Source organism: Calidris pugnax, unplaced genomic scaffold (assembly GCF_001431845.1).
Source record: "Calidris pugnax isolate Ruff unplaced genomic scaffold, ASM143184v1 scaffold82, whole genome shotgun sequence".
Taxonomy (NCBI): Eukaryota; Metazoa; Chordata; class Aves; order Charadriiformes; family Scolopacidae; genus Calidris; species Calidris pugnax.
This window is the reverse complement of record NW_015090833.1, coordinates 3,242,227-3,260,122: the sequence shown is the minus strand read 5'-3', so window position 1 is coordinate 3,260,122 and position 17,896 is coordinate 3,242,227. Positions and strand designations below refer to the sequence as shown.

At 44.4% G+C, this 17,896-nt stretch overlaps 1 protein-coding gene across 1 annotated transcript in view; it reads right to left on the bottom strand.

The window, feature by feature from the left end:
- The window catches only part of PTCHD2 (patched domain containing 2), a 112,167-nt gene extending 100,084 nt beyond the window's left edge, over positions 1-12,083 (bottom strand). Inside the window, exons 1-2 of the mRNA XM_014941471.1 lie at positions 11,976-12,083; positions 3,168-3,263 (exon numbers count right to left, since the gene is read on the bottom strand). Of these exons, the coding sequence (XP_014796957.1) occupies positions 3,168-3,194 (27 nt within the window). The 5' untranslated portion in view covers positions 3,195-3,263; positions 11,976-12,083. The remainder of the gene's footprint in view (positions 1-3,167; positions 3,264-11,975) is intronic.
- Positions 12,084-17,896: the final 5,813 nt, after the last annotated feature.

Below are 17,896 nucleotides of genomic sequence, written 5' to 3'. Positions count from 1 at the left end.
CATGAGTAGAAAACAGCACAAGAGCCCTTGGTACAAAACATCAGGAAAAAAGTGAAGAACACAAACCTGGCTAAAATCACAAGGGAAGACTTCAGATGGTCTGGCAGTGCCTTCACACCATATTGAACCATGGTCACAAGACAAGAAATTAAAAAGAGTGCCCTAAAAGTGAAAATGCCCTGATATCTCTGGTCTTCCAGGTCAAGAATGCACCTGCTCACAATGTGCTCCAGATGCACCAGCTGCCTCCGAGAGCCTGCTTGGGCGCTCCTTCAGTCTAGGCACAAAGGAAAATGCTATTTTCCAGCTCAGTTTGTATTACATGGAAACCTCCAAAATCACAGTGGCACTAGCACTCGTACAGTCAGCATACAGCCTGATTTTTCAAACACAACTAACAATTCAATATCCTACTGACAAATGCCATCATGAGATTTGTTTCTAGAAAGTACTCAGATCTCCCTGCCTCTTTACAGTATCGGTGTCTGGGCACCCAAGATCACTAGATACATATGGGCAAGAGGGCTGCTGGCTTCTTTAAGTCCCTTGAATTCTAATCTAAGTCAGACACTTTATAACTCATTCTACTGGCTTATCAAACACAACACTTCTATAAATAAGGGCTCTCTTTTGCTTTCCGGCTTCTGAGTCATTAGGTCACACCTGGGTCAAATGTTCAAGATTTCCACTTCAACTGTGAAAGACAGGAACTGACTTCTGAACACAACAAAATATCTTGTGACATCTTGTTCCTCTAGGATCTCCGGGGTTGAAAAAAGAACACAAAATAATGCGAAGTTCACAGTAAATACCATGGAAATGTGCAACATTTGAGCAAAATTGCTGGTTCCTCAACTGATTCCCCATAGCACGTGGCAACGTTAGGACCAAATCAATCTTTGTGCAGACAAAGCCTATAGGTTCCCAAGACTACCTCCTACAAACTCCAGGTTTCTTTCAGCATCTGTCATTCAGACCTATTTTGCTTAGCATGCAAGAACTGACGACAGCCTGAGGTGATCTGGCTGCAGGACATGCCAGGGGCATACTTCTGAACCAGGCAAACCCTCACATTGCCCCTGCCCTGCATTCTGGCTGGCTGGTTTTGTGCAAGAAGGGGGAAAAAAGGATTTATGAAGGGTCAAAGAGAAAAGGCAAAAAAAGAAAAATCCCATAGGATAAAAGAGATGAGAAATTCAAGGTAGTTTTAAAGCACTTAGTGAAGTCAAGAGCCCAAGCTGACCTGAAGTCACAGCAGTGAGAAAGTAAATGGACTTTTAAGGACTTAGGCTGAGACTTTCAAAGCCTTTTCAAGAACTTGGATGTTCATTTCCATTTATTTTATTGGATTGTTGCCAAGAAAAATCCTGTGGGCTGCTCTGATTCTGGAGGTCTGAGTTTGGAAAAGAGGAGGTAGACTGTGCTTTATTTTTTATCTTTTTTATATATAGATTTATATAAAGAATCAGCAAAAACAGCCAATCATTTCCTTTACCATTAGAGAACCTGAGGGATCAAGAATCGCAGGGTAAAGAGGAGTCACTGCAGAGTATAAAAGGGAGTTACAAAGAGTCTCCCAAACAGCAGAAGGGCTGCTGACATTCATGTTCCTGTGGCTCTATTCTTTTCCTGGTTCATTTTACCATAAATTGAACAGGGTTAGATCAGATTACTCCTAATTTACCAGAGTCACTGTAGCATTAGGTGGAAAAAACCAGAGGCTTATGCTGTCCTAAGAATCTTCCATCCTGTCCTTTCACATCATTATTTCATTACCTGACAACACCTTTGTCTGCTCTGCAGTGTGAGGCTCTGGAGGCAGTATCCAGCTTCAGACACATTGCACAGGACAGGACTCCATGGGAATACATGCTGAAAATTGCCTGTCACCTAAGTTCATAGCCTTTTGTAGGATTTCCCATATTCCATAGGCTCATGGACTACTCCCATCCCAATTCCAGACACCACAAAAAGCCCACCCATATGAGCCATGTGGGTTGTTTCCAGTAGGAAACAGCAGTAGTGGAAATTACTTTCCTGTCTTCCAGCTCTCCTGAGCTCTAGGTTAAGAAGGCTTGGGGCTTCACTTCTGGCAGACTATCGACTGCCCAGCAGGTAAGGAAAGCAATAAGTGGAAAGTAATTGATAGCAGCAGGTAGTTCCAATAAGTTTCTTAATCAATACAATTTATAGCAGAGACAGCTCCAAACACTGAACTAGGGAAGCCCAGCTTAATGTGTTTATAACCTTTCTCATTTCATTTTGCTCATTTTTCCTTCCCTACTTCTTTCAGCAGTGTTCTTTCAAGTACTAATTTCTCCATGGACATAACAAGCTCATGCTTCATTCACCATTATCTTACAAACTCCTTGTAAATTGAATTACCTGTATGGCAAAGGAGAACTGCCCCAGTTCTCCAGGACAGAGTGGAGCTCAGACACAGTTTTCATCAATAACTGGTTCCTTAATCTCCAGAATACGGAGAAGGAAGGATGACTTTAGCATTTATGATGTCAGGGGACTGTACACAGATTTCGCACATGTACCTTGTGTAGCTTTTCTTGCCTTAATTTCCCCACTCATAAACCAGGGATAAAACATATCATTCCCTCACAGAACCATTTCTTTACCTCACGCACATTGAGATCATGCAACAGAAAGTATTCATTATTAAAATATGTACTCCCTCTGTGCTAAGAAATAACACTTGCAACTGTTCTGACAGGTGACATAAAATACACCAAGCAATTATGGCTTTCTGACAACGACCAGAGTCCATCAAGAGACCTTTCCCAGTTTTCCTGATGGATCCAAGTTTAAATAGTTTACTGTTCAGAAGTAAATATTTCAGCTGAATCTGCCAAAGACCCTTCAGCCATCCTGCCAGTATTGGGATTGCATGGACACACCCTCAGAGTTCTGAATTCAGACAGTCTCTTCTGCCATGGTTTTAGTGTGTCTGCGTTACTGAACGTGGTAAGAGGAGCCTTAAGGAGACAGGGCAGGTAAATGAGGGTAGTTCTGGAGCTTATAAGAGCTTTTTAATGTTTTTGCACGGTCAGATTAGGATGCACTAAGGAATCAGCTCACATTTTCCCCATGGCATAGCACAAAACAAGCCACCATGCAATCCCAGAAATATATGTGCTATGTGTTGTGTCTCCTACCTGAAAGCCACTGGTTCTTTTCCACATCCTTCTCCAGTGATACAGGTACAGGATCTTTCTCCTTCTCAGCAACTTCTGCTTCCCAGTATTATTCCTCTGGAAAAAAGATGAGCAAGAAATTGTTTATGTGGAGAAGGTGGATACAGAATAATTTTCTCTGTATTAAGAGCATTTACTTTCTTCTTTGTTAGCTGAGATGGGAAATGGAAGAGCTGATTTTCAGTTCTTTCAAAACTTTTCACAGAATCATGATCGATCTTTTTCAATACACAGACAAACAAAAACATGTTTTAACCTGAAAAGGTCTGTTTTGGTAAATACAAAAAGCTGATTATTATTCCAAATAACCATATGCAGAACGCTACAGAATCATGAAAAGTACGTATTTGTCAATTACCAACATTTTTCAGGAAAGTTTTCATTAAAGGCTATTTTCCAGTGGTAAACCCCTCACGCTCCTCAGCAAAAAGCTAAAAATACTGAGAAAGAGTCTCGGATGAAATTCTTGGCAAGACGAGTAAACCCCAGTAGAAAGCCTGTTCCATGGGAGATGTCTAATTCTGCTCCAGTGGCTCAGCAGCCTCAGACATGTTTCCAAGCTGCTAGGTGTTCTTCCAGGACTATAATATAAACTTTTCCTTCTTCAAGAAACCTTTTACTATATAAGATGGTTTAGAAAAACCACTAGTCAGGGCTTCAGTCAGTTCCAAATGAGGAATCCAAAGCAAAGACATTAGAATTTAAGGTATCAGAAACCATCGTCATATACAGATTAGGAAGCAATTAAGGCAATCTTTGAAAAGCCACATTCTCTGCTCCTTCTACAGGATAGGGATACAGTCATGGTTAGATGATTGCTCTGAAGTTCTTTCAGAAGAGCTGATCTCAGCCTTTTTTCTCTGAGAACCATGGCCTTATTGAGCTCACTGTGAGGAGGTTTTCTTTGTGGAGGGGACAACCTTCATGGGCCAGATCTTCCTAGGGGGATAAAAGAAAGAAGCCTTCAGTGAGGACCATAGAGAGGAGTTAAAATTCTCCCATGTGCAAAGATCCAGACCAGAAAGGCCAAGGTGCACCCAAAGCCCCCTTGACAAGCCATGAGGAGGATGCTGAGAAATATTCGAGCCTGTTCCTGAACCTTGAGCAGGGACATTTGTCTTATTTCCTGGGAGCAGTGCAGAAGGTCTGTGTCAGCCATCAGATTGCTGCAGAAGGTCCTGGGACCCTGGTGGGGTACTGTCCATACCTCACACTATGCATCAGACCCGGACTCTTCAAGCAATGCCTAAGTGCAGCGATGCCAGGAAGAGATGCTGTATCAGGGACACGATTCCCCTTTCTTTTTAAGACATTTTAAGCGAATGAATAATTCATCCTGAATGACTTGGAGCCGAGGCGACTCTCCATGTTACCACCTGATTATATGTTCCATAAAAAGGGATGACAGCAATTTATCTCTTTTCTCTTGCCGGGTGGGCTTGTGGGGGGATAAATAGGCTGCCACCACACTGGAGTGATGAATCATCCCTCAGAGCAACCGACAACGCTTTTACTGATTTGGCATTTAGTGCTTCCCGGTGGGAGCTGTAGGGAGAGGGACATCGGCATAATCCTTTGGGAAAGGAGGGAAGACCATGGGCAATGGAGGGCTCGGTTCTCTCTGTTCATCCCCATGAGATTACTCATTGCTGAATATCCAGCAAAGGCAACTGGGCAGAAGAGCCTTTCTCCTGAAAGCAGCGGAGTCTGCAAAGATCAAGTGGTCACACTCTGCTGTTTGGTGCTAAAGAAAGCAGCTATTAAGTCTTATTCTGCTGTATTATTGACTGAATAGTGGGGTTAGGCTGGAGGAGAGGAACTCTGTTAGACGTTCCCCAGAATCATGCTTCTTTCTTGTATAACAAGCTCCATAGCACATGTCAGTTGTTCAGCTGGGAGATGGGAGTGAGAGAGATTTGTCCTGGGAATTAAAGCACAGGTTTACTTAAAGGAGAGAGGACTGCAAGTGGGCACTGCTCTGGCTATAGAGAAAGCCTGCTGCCCTTTAGCTATGCCCACTTAGGCAAACCTGAGCCTTTCCCAAGAGCAGATCATCAGCTCTGCCAACATGGGGCTTTTTGGATCATCTGAAACCACCAAGCATGGATCAATTAGGGCCAAGTTTGAGAAGTGAAGGCTTTCTTTCCTTAAACAACACAGTGCACTGCTATTACTGCAGTCCATTAGGAGGATATCCCATATGTTTATGGACATATAGACAGCTGCTGTCAAGCTACACCAAGTGCTTGATCTTCTTGCCCACAAGCAACTCGTCCTGGCTATAAGCTTTCTTCTCTTGCTGCAATTAATCTGCATGTACTCCCACCTCTGCCCTCAAAACCACATCTGCCTCATGGTACCCCAGAAGTCCTCTGCAGCCAGCTGCACCCACAAACAGTGGAGCAAATGAAACATTTCCTCGTGCACATATTGTGCTGTGCACATCCACACCTCCAGTGCCTTCACCTGCACACTTTGTTCTGCCACCTCTGTCCTCCCCACCATTCCCAGCCCACAAGGGGCTGATTCAGCATGTAAATGTGCTACAAAGACACATCCTCCCCGCCCCCGTGCTGGCTATGGGGAACATAAAACACAGCGGAGATTGCTGCTATTTTATTATTTATGAAGCTTTGGTTATTTTGTATATAAATAATCCATGACTGCAAAGTGTTGCTGGCACTGTAATTGAATATTCATAAGGTATTTTTGTTGAGAATTTTCACCATCATTTCAAACCCAGACACAAAACCAAAAATCATCATAATAAAAATTTCATCTGTCATTTCACAGTTTCAACCTCTGAGAAACAAAATCTCTCTCTCTCCCACCCCAAGGGCTTTCTGTGTGAGGGGGGAACAAAACAGTAGGGTTAATCTGGGAGGCAGGTTCATGCTGTATTAGAAAGGAGGAGGAACATCCTGCATATAGCTCTGCCTGCTGTCTCTTAACATTGTCAGGATGCTTCATCTGGGGATGTATGCTGTCTGCACGGAGTACATGCAAATTCCCCCTCTCTCCCTCCTAGAAACATTTCTCTTTTCAGGTTTAATCCTAGCCAGAACCTTGACAGAGAAGCACCCAAGTGGGACCACTCAGCATGGAAAATGGAAGCATGTTGCTGCCACCCTGTGGAAAATGGTGGCCCCCAATTGTTGGGGACCACTCTAGAGGTTCACAAAGCTACAGCTGGTATGGTGGTTAAAGAGATTTGCAAGGATGTCATTACCCCAGTGAGACCCAGGAGTAAAGAAACTGGGGAATTTCCATTAAATGACTGCAAGATTAGCAAGGAAGATGTTTGGAGGCTTTGCAGGAACGATTGTTGGTGTCTGTGCAATAGCCATGGTGCACAGGGGACATGTGCATCAAGAGGATGAAGTACTCCTGCTGCAGAGGCTCCCAAGGACAACTTTGGCAAAGTCTTGGACACACGCAATGATCAAATGTTTCTTACATCCTGGGATAGTTCAGCATTGCAGCTTCCCCTTCTTTTTTGCTGAGAATTTTTCTTGTCCTTTTTTTCTCCCAAAGCTTTTTCCTCACTGTGCCCTTCAGCTCCTTCTATTCCACACACACACAAAAAAAAGCCAAGGCAGAACAAACTAAAAGTCGCAGCACTATCCAAACTCTTCCCTTCCCCTACTTTCTATCCACATCCTCTGTGAGAAGGTTCCGTGGCATGCCTCCTATCTCCTTATCATCCACTGTCCCAGTTCTCCTATACAATTTCTTCAGATCCTAGCTCCTTCCCTTTTCAATTATATGAAGCATTGTATGCACAGAAAGGAAACAGCAGCAGGAGAGACAGCGTGTTCCCAGCCCTTCTAACCCAGCCTCCTCAAACCCTGAGAGGGGTATATGAGAACCTGGCAGCCAGATCTGAGATCCACATCCCCCCCAATCTGCCACTGTCCACACGCAAGTGGTGTATGTGAGGCTATGTCACATCAGCACATCACAAATGGGGGCACAGCTCTCAGAGCACCTTGCCTTCCAAGAGTGATTTATGGGGCCTGTCAGTCCAGCAGACTGAACTGCAGAGACAGCTGGAGCGTGCAGCAAAGAGAGCAGCAATCCATCACCACCGGGTGGGAGTCACCCAGGAATCCATCAAGAGCTTCAGCGTGGTGACATCTTTGCAGAGGCAGAAAGAGAAACAAAGGAAAAAGATGAAGACAGAGAGAGTGAGCCAAGACTGGAAAATCCACCCAGGATTTCTCAGAACTTCTGAGCCACAGAAGTAAACCAAGATGACAGACAGGAAAAATATTTTTTGTAGTGATTCAGGTGGTCCTGCTTTAAAGGCACAAATCACAATGCCTCACACAGCTGAGCAGGGCTTTCTGGTGTCAGCCATTCCAGCAGCGAACAGAAATTGCTTTCCCATTTCCTAGCTACAAAGCTTTGTGGTAGATATTAATCACTTCCAGGTATGATGACTGGATGGTTTTGATGGCAAGGGCATTTTACTGTTAGGGAGCTGCCACTGGCAGAAGGAGTCAGCCAGATTCACTCCACTACAGAGGAGAAAGGTGATGCCCTGACTTGAAGAAATATAGAGCAAACTCCAGCATTTCACTATATGGCACCAGAGTTTGTACCGTAACCTAATGCTGACTCCTCAGCCTCCTCTGACAAGTACAGGCACACAGATACATGTACCCCAGACCAAAAAGGACATAGGTGTGCACTAAGTCACAAGAACACACAAGATACTTGTGTATACACAAGGCACACAAGGCCCATATATATGCCCAAGTCCAGAAAAATACGTGTGCAACAGGTTAGCACACACAAAGGAAAGGGGCACACACAGATACAAGTGTGTCTGGAATCTACAAGTATGGGCAGCAATACACAAGGTAAACTCAAAAGATGCAGAGACACACACTCCCCTGTGCAGTGCCACAATGAGTAAAAGAGCGTACATTGTCTGTCTTTGATCTACAACTCAGTAATAAGAGAGATGTCAAGTTCCCCAGGAACACAACTTCTCTCCATCCCCAAACTCCATAAAAAACCCAGAGAACATGATTTCTCCTAAATCTGTGTTAGACACCAGGGAGAAAGGTAAAGAAAAGAAGTGAGCATCTGCTTTTGGAGGAAAGAAAAGCAATTTACTTTTGAATAGGGAAAAGCAGAACAAAGCACATTATTTCTTTTTTGCTCCAGGGACAGACACCAATGTTGTTTTGAGTTATGCTGATTACAGGTTAAGCATGTGCTCCTAAAGCTCAGGAAAGATGGAGGACGTGTTGGGATCTCTTGAAACAGTATAAATCAGCTGAAAATTTGGCCAAAAAAAAAATCAAATTAACAAAAGGATTCGGCAGCTGGGGCAACAAATGCATTTGGGCATCACAAGGTGGATAAGACTCAGTAGGTGCAAGAGAAATGGGGATGGGGGTCACAGAGAGTCTCCATGGGAAGAAAGCAGAAGTGGGCATGAGTTGGAGCAGCCAGAAAGGCTGCACAGGAGAAGAGCAAGTACCTGGGACTGTGAAGGAGAGGGTAGAGACTTCCAGACCCAGGTTTATTTCTGATACGTGTCTCTTCTGAGGTCCTTTACTTCCCTCCAGAAAACCCTCTCCCCAGTTTAGACATCCATGTAGAGTATGTATCCACCTGCCATTAGAAGAAAGTATGGAGACAATATGATTTCCAGTGTCACGGGAACTGCTTTTCCAGCACGAGGCAGGCTGAGTTGTATCTAGCTTACCTCCAGCAGCTCCTCTGGTGCCGTCTGAGTCACATGGACTATGTGGAGCCATTTGAGTTTATGATCCTTTTATCTCTCTGACCAAGGGATCATACACTGCTTCTCCCAAGAAGAATAATGAAGCCTCATACATTACACATCCCCCAAAGGACTTAATTTCCCTTAATCTAAGGGGAGGATTTGCCTCCAGTATCCAGCCCTTTTATTATCCATTTGTTGCTCCATCTGCAGCACAGACCATAAAGGAATTTTTTATTTTTTAAGTCAACCTTTGCTTGGGCCTCATTAAGGCCTTACACAAAGTCCCAGGCTGCTCACGGCTCAGAGCAATAGAATGAAACAGAGGTACTGAAGGCTGGATGGCCTTATCCTCCCTCTTAACAGCTCATTCCAAGGACAAGGGGATGTCTGGCTCCTAACCAGAAAAACAAAATGATGGGTTAAGAGGAATGCTGCATCACACCTACCCGTTCCTCAGACCCATGTTTGCTCTGAAATATGATGTTCTGACAAAGCAGAATGGTTCTGGTTTGGTGAAATACTGCTATTCACACTCCAGTAGCTGCAGGAGCATTGGCCAGTGAGCTCCTCAGTGAGCACTCCTCAGCGCTACACAAGATGCAAAGATGTACCAAGAAGATTGCCCCTGTCCCAGAGAGCACATCCAATGTTCTCAGCTTGTTTTAAAGATGTGAGGCATGTGCAGTCTATTACAGTTGTGGGCTGTGGCTACTGAATGCTGCTCCTGGCTCTTTTGCTGATCCACAGCCTGGCCTTGAGCATATTTCTTCACTTGTCTTTGCTTATCTTTCCTCACCTGCAAATTGGAGTCTTACAATTCAGTATAGTGGACTGTTTTAAAGGGTCTAGGTGTCATAATGGTACAACTCAGTATGTAAAAGGGGCTCTAGGGGGTTAAACAAGACAATGCTTTCTCTGCTTTTTTAACAGCTGTGTGCTAGCAAGAGAGAATATACGTCCAAGGAAGTGTGCAAGCTTTCAGTGCAGTTGCCCCAACTCCTCTGCCAGCTGTGCATATACACATACACATGGATGTGGTGTTGCCTCCTAAAGTGCTGCTGCTTTATTTTCTCCTCTTGCTGTTCTCGCTGAGCTAGAAACTGGCACTGAACTGAAAGCAATTTCCTTTCATTTTAAATAAATAATAATTTAACAATGTATGCTACTGAATTCATTCTTGCATCAAAGGGGAGATGATTGCACTTCCCAGTCCGGAAAGACAGAGGGGGAGGAAGACATGGCTTTATAATTAAATTTGCTTTTCCTCCTTTCATTGTGCATCTCATTAAAAAAAAAAGAGTAAAAAAAAAAAAGAAAAGCACACACAGAGCCTCGTGTCTCAGCTCCAGGAAAAAGGACAAACTCCCTCGTGTTTATTTCCTGCTGCTACTTCCATACGACCACACGGATAACACAGGTAAGGAGACTCTTTCAGTTCTGTGTGAATGCCCAGAGCATTAGGAAATTGCAGAGCCATTTCAGTCGCTGCCTGGGAGAAGAGCAGAGAGCTGAAACCTTAAGAAGTTGCTAGGCATTTTCTTTGACATCTCATACACATCATATGTTATTAGGGGCACTATTCACATGTAGTAGAGCCAAAGTGCCCCAGCAAAGGGCTCTGTGACATGCTTAGGATTATTAGGCAATTCACCAGCGAGCTGTGCTGATGTGGCAGCTGCTCTCCCCTCCTGCTCTCTGTCTGGGGGCTGTTCTATGTACCCGGGCTGATCAGAAGCCCCCCATTCACAGAAACTCAAGTACAAATTACTTTGGCATTGAACCCCACTGGACTGTGACCTCTCTAAACCCAGGCAATAACATTTCTTGTAAGCCATGGCACTAGTAGGGTGGCACGAGCATCCTTGCAGCTCTGACCACCCTCCCCAAGTTCTGGCCCAGTGTGCACTGGGTTGGAGCTTTGGAAGCCAGCCTGAATTCTGCACTGTCTGTCCACAGGGAACATCCTCAGGGACTGGAGATTACTCACCTTTGGAGAAACTCACTGCATCAGGAAACAGCAGGAAACGCTCTTCTTCAATCAATGCAAACAAGCACATTGCAACTCACATGGATGTGGTGTTGCCTCCTAAAGTGCTGCTGCTTTATTTTCTCCTCTTGCTGTTCTCGCTGAGCTAGAAACTGGCACTGAACTGAAAGCAATTTCCTTTCATTTTAAATAAATAATAATTTAACAATGTATGCTACTGAATTCATTCTTGCATCAAAGGGGAGATGATTGCACTTCCCAGTCCGGAAAGACAGAGGGGGAGGAAGACATGGCTTTATAATTAAATTTGCTTTTCCTCCTTTCATTGTGCATCTCATTAAAAAAAAAAGAGTAAAAAAAAAAAAGAAAAGCACACACAGAGCCTCGTGTCTCAGCTCCAGGAAAAAGGACAAACTCCCTCGTGTTTATTTCCTGCTGCTACTTCCATACGACCACACGGATAACACAGGTAAGGAGACTCTTTCAGTTCTGTGTGAATGCCCAGAGCATTAGGAAATTGCAGAGCCATTTCAGTCGCTGCCTGGGAGAAGAGCAGAGAGCTGAAACCTTAAGAAGTTGCTAGGCATTTTCTTTGACATCTCATACACATCATATGTTATTAGGGGCACTATTCACATGTAGTAGAGCCAAAGTGCCCCAGCAAAGGGCTCTGTGACATGCTTAGGATTATTAGGCAATTCACCAGCGAGCTGTGCTGATGTGGCAGCTGCTCTCCCCTCCTGCTCTCTGTCTGGGGGCTGTTCTATGTACCCGGGCTGATCAGAAGCCCCCCATTCACAGAAACTCAAGTACAAATTACTTTGGCATTGAACCCCACTGGACTGTGACCTCTCTAAACCCAGGCAATAACATTTCTTGTAAGCCATGGCACTAGTAGGGTGGCACGAGCATCCTTGCAGCTCTGACCACCCTCCCCAAGTTCTGGCCCAGTGTGCACTGGGTTGGAGCTTTGGAAGCCAGCCTGAATTCTGCACTGTCTGTCCACAGGGAACATCCTCAGGGACTGGAGATTACTCACCTTTGGAGAAACTCACTGCATCAGGAAACAGCAGGAAACGCTCTTCTTCAATCAATGCAAACAAGCACATTGCAACTCTCTCCATAAGGAGCCTACACTCAGCCATCTTTCCTTCCCTGTGGAAAAATAAATGATTCAGTGTAAGGAGGCTTTGCTGAGTATAGTTTATGAGAACGACAAAAATGTTTTCCTTAATAAAAGAAAAGCTGTTGAAACTACAGTACTTAGATATTGCCCAGGTTAACTCCTTCAGAACAACCTTTGAGCTCTACTCAGGCTGATCTCTCTCTCATTGCCCGAGCACTGCACAGCTTACATCCTCTGCACTGCATCCACATTTGCTTTAATCCCATGGACACCCCTTGATCTTGCAGGCAGCTCACTTTCAGCACAGACTTTGGTCCAAGAACTGTCTGAATTCTGTGAATCTCTTTTCTCCTGCCTCTTCTCACTTTGTGTAGGGAAGGTTTTTCTCTTTGCACTTTCACTATTTAGTATGGCAGAAGGGGAGGAGGAAATCACCTCCAGCTTTCCTCACCATCTGCATCCCGATTGCTCCAGGGGGATTTGGGCAGCATTCCAAATGATTCCATTTGCAGTGGATCTGGGGCAGAGGGAGGACAAGCTGTCCATGACATGTCTCAGTGGGTAAGACTCCAGAGCAGCTCGCTTCTGGGACTCTTCTGTTCTGCCTGCTCTAGTTATGGCTGTCTAGGGCTGCTGAGCACCCTCCTTCATATAGCACCCTGATTTACCTGCCAATCTGCAGCATGGCCCACTAAATACAAACAGCTCTCCTACAGACAAAATTTAAACAGAAGGAAAGAATAAAAAATACAAAAGTGGCGTTACTGTGCATTATAAAATAATGAAACCATTTTTTTCAATTTGTTTCTACCCCAGATAGTGGCAGTGATCAGCACTTTACAAAAGATGCTTCTTCCACATCCTGGCATATGTTATTACTGTTATTAATAGCAAGCCATTCCCAGGGGCAGCACTCTGTACAGGTACATTTATTTCCTTCACAGCCCTGTCACCCCCTTGCTGGTGCTCCAGCTCCCTGCAGCACACCCCACTATGAGGCAACGGAGGCAGATGGAAAGTTAGGCAGCACTCTGCCACGCTCCAGACACAGCTTAGCCTTGTTCTGTCACTCAGGATGTGCCTGTTGTTAGTTTTATATCATTTTAATTGTGTTACCTGTGTCTCATACCACTGTTAGTTCCCGTTCCTTTCTCCTAAATCAAAACTGCCCCAGGAGAGAGAAATACTTGGACACTACCTCCTTCCCTCTGAGCCAGCAGGAATGGGAGTAATCAACAACTTGCTACTCAGTAACGAAGCAAACTTTCTCCTCATTTGTTTTTCTGTTTACAAGTGCTTACTCATACCTTCTGCCCTCTGAACAGGATCATTGTCCCTTCCATGGGACAATGGCTATTTCTCAGGAGGGCTGCACTAAAGGGTTACATGCTCGAGCGTTACTATGACCACACCACCAGCCTTAGGTTCCCAGTCTCCCCCTCACAGCAAGCCCTGGCACTCAGACTTGTGAGCAAGTAATGAAATGGGGCTTAACAATATAACACACAACAACTGAGGTGGAATAACCACCCTCCAGCCAACCAAGGCGAGATAAAAGAGACAAGCAAGTCAGTGTATGCCTCTATTTCTCCACTTGTCCACTGTTCTCTTACCTACCTCAAGTGCAAGCTCTCTGGGGAAGTGACCGTGTCTCACAGTACCCAATGGAGCAGGAACCTGCCCTTTGGGATTCCATGTACTGTCACAGTAGAAATCAGAGTGACAGCCTCAAATCCTGGCAAAATGTGAGGAAGGGAAGCATCTTCACAGAAACTCCCCACTTTAGGGAGTTCTTAGGCTGGATTCAAAATACACAAGGTACATTCTCTCCTGAGACAGATGTTACGCTGAGCTCCCTCCTTTGCCTAATTTGTAGCAACTTCTGTGGGTCACATTTGCCTTCCCTGAGTGGGATGAGGCTCTAGGCAGTCACTAAAATGCCAAAACAATTCTCTGTCAGCAATGCAATCCAGAATTTGTGAGCATTGGAGAAATCAATACAATTGGGAAGCTTAGCTCCTCTTTGCCCACTGGCCATGTTTGTCACCAGCACAAGGTAACAATGTAGAGCCATTTAATAACACAGCTCATTAGGCTTCTGACAACAGGAGATGATGGAACTAAGGCCTCAAACATAGAGCCTCATGAATCTATTTGTATGTGCAGTTTCAGCCTGGGCATGCTACATTTCCCAGAAAGTCAGGAATGCATGTCTGGCACAAGATCCAGAGGGAAATTCTGAAGGAAAATTATCTAGGAATTGTCCTGAGAGAGCAAGACAGAATACTTAGAAAAGTAATTGGAATGTACTTTATATGAAGCAGGTAGAGATGACCTAGAGGAAACAGTTTATTTGGTTTCCTGATGTCAAGAAAGCAGACAGAGCTCAGTTTTGTCAGGAAAACTCCAACAAGCACTTCTGGCTGGTCTGTTCTAGATTACAATTTCTCACTCCATGCCCCGCGATCTTGACCCTGGGCTTCTCTGTTGTTTCAAATACTAACATTCAGTGAGAAACACAGCGGTAATGGACAGCCAGAGCCCAGTTAGGGACACCCTGCAGTTGCATCAGTCTCACTAACTGCAAGCTTAGAAGTGGTTCTCACATGGGGAGAGACCAGTCCCTGCAGCAGCCAGAAGAACAGAACCACAGGTATCAGGAACTACAAGGTACAGCTCTCCTGGTGGGACCATCGGGCCATCGATAATGGGTGGAGAAACCAAAGCCACCAATAAACAACAAGGAGTAAAATCCTGATCCCTTTCAAGCCAATAACCAACCCACCACTGATTTTAATGAGCTGTGGGACTTGATCCACTGCCTTTCTATACACCTTTTATATTGCTGTTAAGGTAGATGTTATGTGGAAGCAAGAGCAAGGCTCCTAGCTGTTCTAACCAAAAGGAAACATTTTGATCATTAACCTGTATAACAGTTTCCTACCTAGTGTAAGCTGGAAACAGACCACCTCATTTCTGCAACAAGCCCAGCCACTTGAGATACCATACACTTTTTGGAAAGACACCCAGCCTGATTCAAAGACTTCTACTAACAGATAATCCACCACAATCCTAGGCAAGCTGTTCCAAAACCTAATTATTGCATTGTTTGAATTTTATTTCCAGCCTGAATGAGTCAGACTAGACACAATTCCAGCTATTCAGATTCCAGGCACTGGATCTCACTGTGGCCACTGTCTGTTAGATTAATGAGCCCTTTATTATCAGAAATCTTTTCCGTGTTCTTAAAGACTGTGATCGAGTCACCTCTTTAGCTTCCTTTGTATAAACCAGATGCAACTTCTTGGCACTGTCACATTTCATAGAGTTACATAAGGATAAATATACACAAACTGTGACTCTACAACGATGGAAAACAGAATTTCCAGAAGTGTAGTCATTATTCAGAGCTGTTCACTGAGTTTATCTGCATTGGGCATAAAATTGGTAAAAAATCACTGGCTTGAGCAGCTACTCCTTTGCCATTGATGGAAGAGTTTCAATTCAAGAGCACAGAAGTGTGTAAAAGTTCATGTTGACTCCTCTGAGTGTTTGTGCATGCAACTTCAAATTACTTCAAAAAAAAGTCTGTGCCAGCAAAATACATCTGCTTAAATACTTGGGAAAAGAAGTATCCAGGGCAAACTAAGAGTCAGGTTTCCTCTAACATTATCTTGCTTCTAACAGGAGGGGCAGTATGATTTTGACAGAAGGTGCAAACACATTCAGTGTCCACAAAACACTTCACATTTTAAAAAGAGCTCAGCACCTCAGTGAATCCTGGCTGCTCTTTGGAAAACCATGCATTAGCGAGTTAGCTGAAATCATGCAGTTTATCCTAGTGCTTGTTTGCAATATGCAGCCTGCTATTCCATTCTCATTGCAGCTCTTTGGCTGTTGCCACAGCTTGCATTTTATTATTCACATTTTCCCCTTGACTTCCTTTAGGAATGTGGCAACTTACTTCTCCCTCCACCTCAGGAGAGCTCATAAAGAAGCAGGAAAGGCAAAGGATCTGAAATACATTAACAAACATAGCAATGCAGCTGAACCAGAAAAATCAGAATTAACTCAGTTTGGTTTTTGCCTGGCCAGTCTTGGCTTTCTTATTCTCTACACAAATATACTTGCCTCAGCTTGAAATTAGCATTCCTTTTAAATGTTTTCACACTCTAAAATTGTTCCTAAATGTGCATATTAGGCGGTGAAACAATTTACTAAGTTAATCTACACAAGCTAACATTCATTTCAGCAAAAGCCTATTATACTTAATATGCTTTCTCACTTCTCAGGGTCATAAACCTCAGAAGCACTAATGAAACCAGCATAGTGACTCTGTACCCAGAACTAGAGAGATCAAGGTGTCAAAGACAGCAAAAAAGGCATAGATTTTAGTTGTAGAAGCATATTTGTGCAAGAGACAATTGTGCAAGTTTAACAAGAAGTCTCTGTCCATGGTCTTCTCAATGGCCCAAATAGCACTATAACATTTTGCTAGAAGGTAGAGACATGCCGCTTCCATACAGCTTTCCCAGCCAAGCAGTGTTTGGAGGGAGAACTGTGAAAACAATATTTGCTTAAGCTGAAAAAGCAAGTTGAAAAAAATGGTGTTTTGAGGAAAGTTTTGAACTGCACCCAAAAAAAGCCAAATCTGTCATGCTGGGCCTCAGCTAAGGACCAGTTTGGAGACTCTAACAGGGCAACCAACACCTTGGGTCCCCAGGACACTTCTGATGGTGACAGAGCAGTTCACCTCCAGTGTGCAAGGAAGACCACAGGCCTCCAACCTTTGCCAAGGCTCCTGGAGGGTACAATGCTTGTTCTGACCATTGGAAGGAATTTAGTGCTGCTGCAATTAAACCACCTGCAAAAACAACACAAGCTGCACTGGCAAAGACTTTTTTGCAGGTGTCAGTAGTATCTGTACAGAAGAAAATCACGGGGTCGGGGACAAAGACCTTCACAGACCCCTGTCCATTCAGGTTTATTCACAGCCCTTGCTGGTATTACTATCTGGTAAAACATTACCATTAGATCTGGAGCAGAATACAAAGTGACTTTCAACTGCGTATCTGTCAAGGACACAGAACTATGATAGGCTGGATTTTGAAAGCACTCAGCTCCACATAGGAAGGGGGGTGATTTTAGGCACTTGTTTATTCCATATCTGAGACAGAACTGGGTCCGACTTCTAGGAAGATGCACATAGAGCATTGGCCAGGGAGGAGGGAGCTGGTAGCCCTTGTCTTGCCCACTTACCAGCAGACTCAGTTTCAACAGTGATAGGCTTTCGCTCAAGCTATGTAATCTGTAAAGTCCCACCAGGAAATGCCTGACAGGTTTAAATGTGTCTTACATTGTTCCCGTACTGTAACTGTTAAGCTAGGAGTAAAGAGATTTTGGCAACTCAGTTTGAGCAGAGTGGGGAGACGATGGGTTTCCAAATGGTTTGGGCAGCCGAAAGGTAGGTAGGTGTGCTTAGGACAATGTTGGGACACTAAGGATTGAGTTGGGGGTATGTTCCAGGCTGGATACGCACATACTGGGGACTGGGGACTGCTGGTGGGCTGCTACCTCTGTGGTGGCAGTAAGACAGTTTGAATAGTGGGGGAACCCAGCTGGCAGCCTCCATCATCAAGGAGAGCACAGGATGCTCCCTGAGGGACAGTCAGCACTAGAACCATGTGTATCCTACTCAGATCACAGCTGCTACTCCACAGGAGAGGAGGGTCTAGGGGAAAGCTTCAATCTATGCCTCTGCATTGCAGTCAGTATGCAGAGCCCCAGCACCTCGCAGAAGGGGAAGGGACAAATGTGTCTGGCCCCACCCCAGT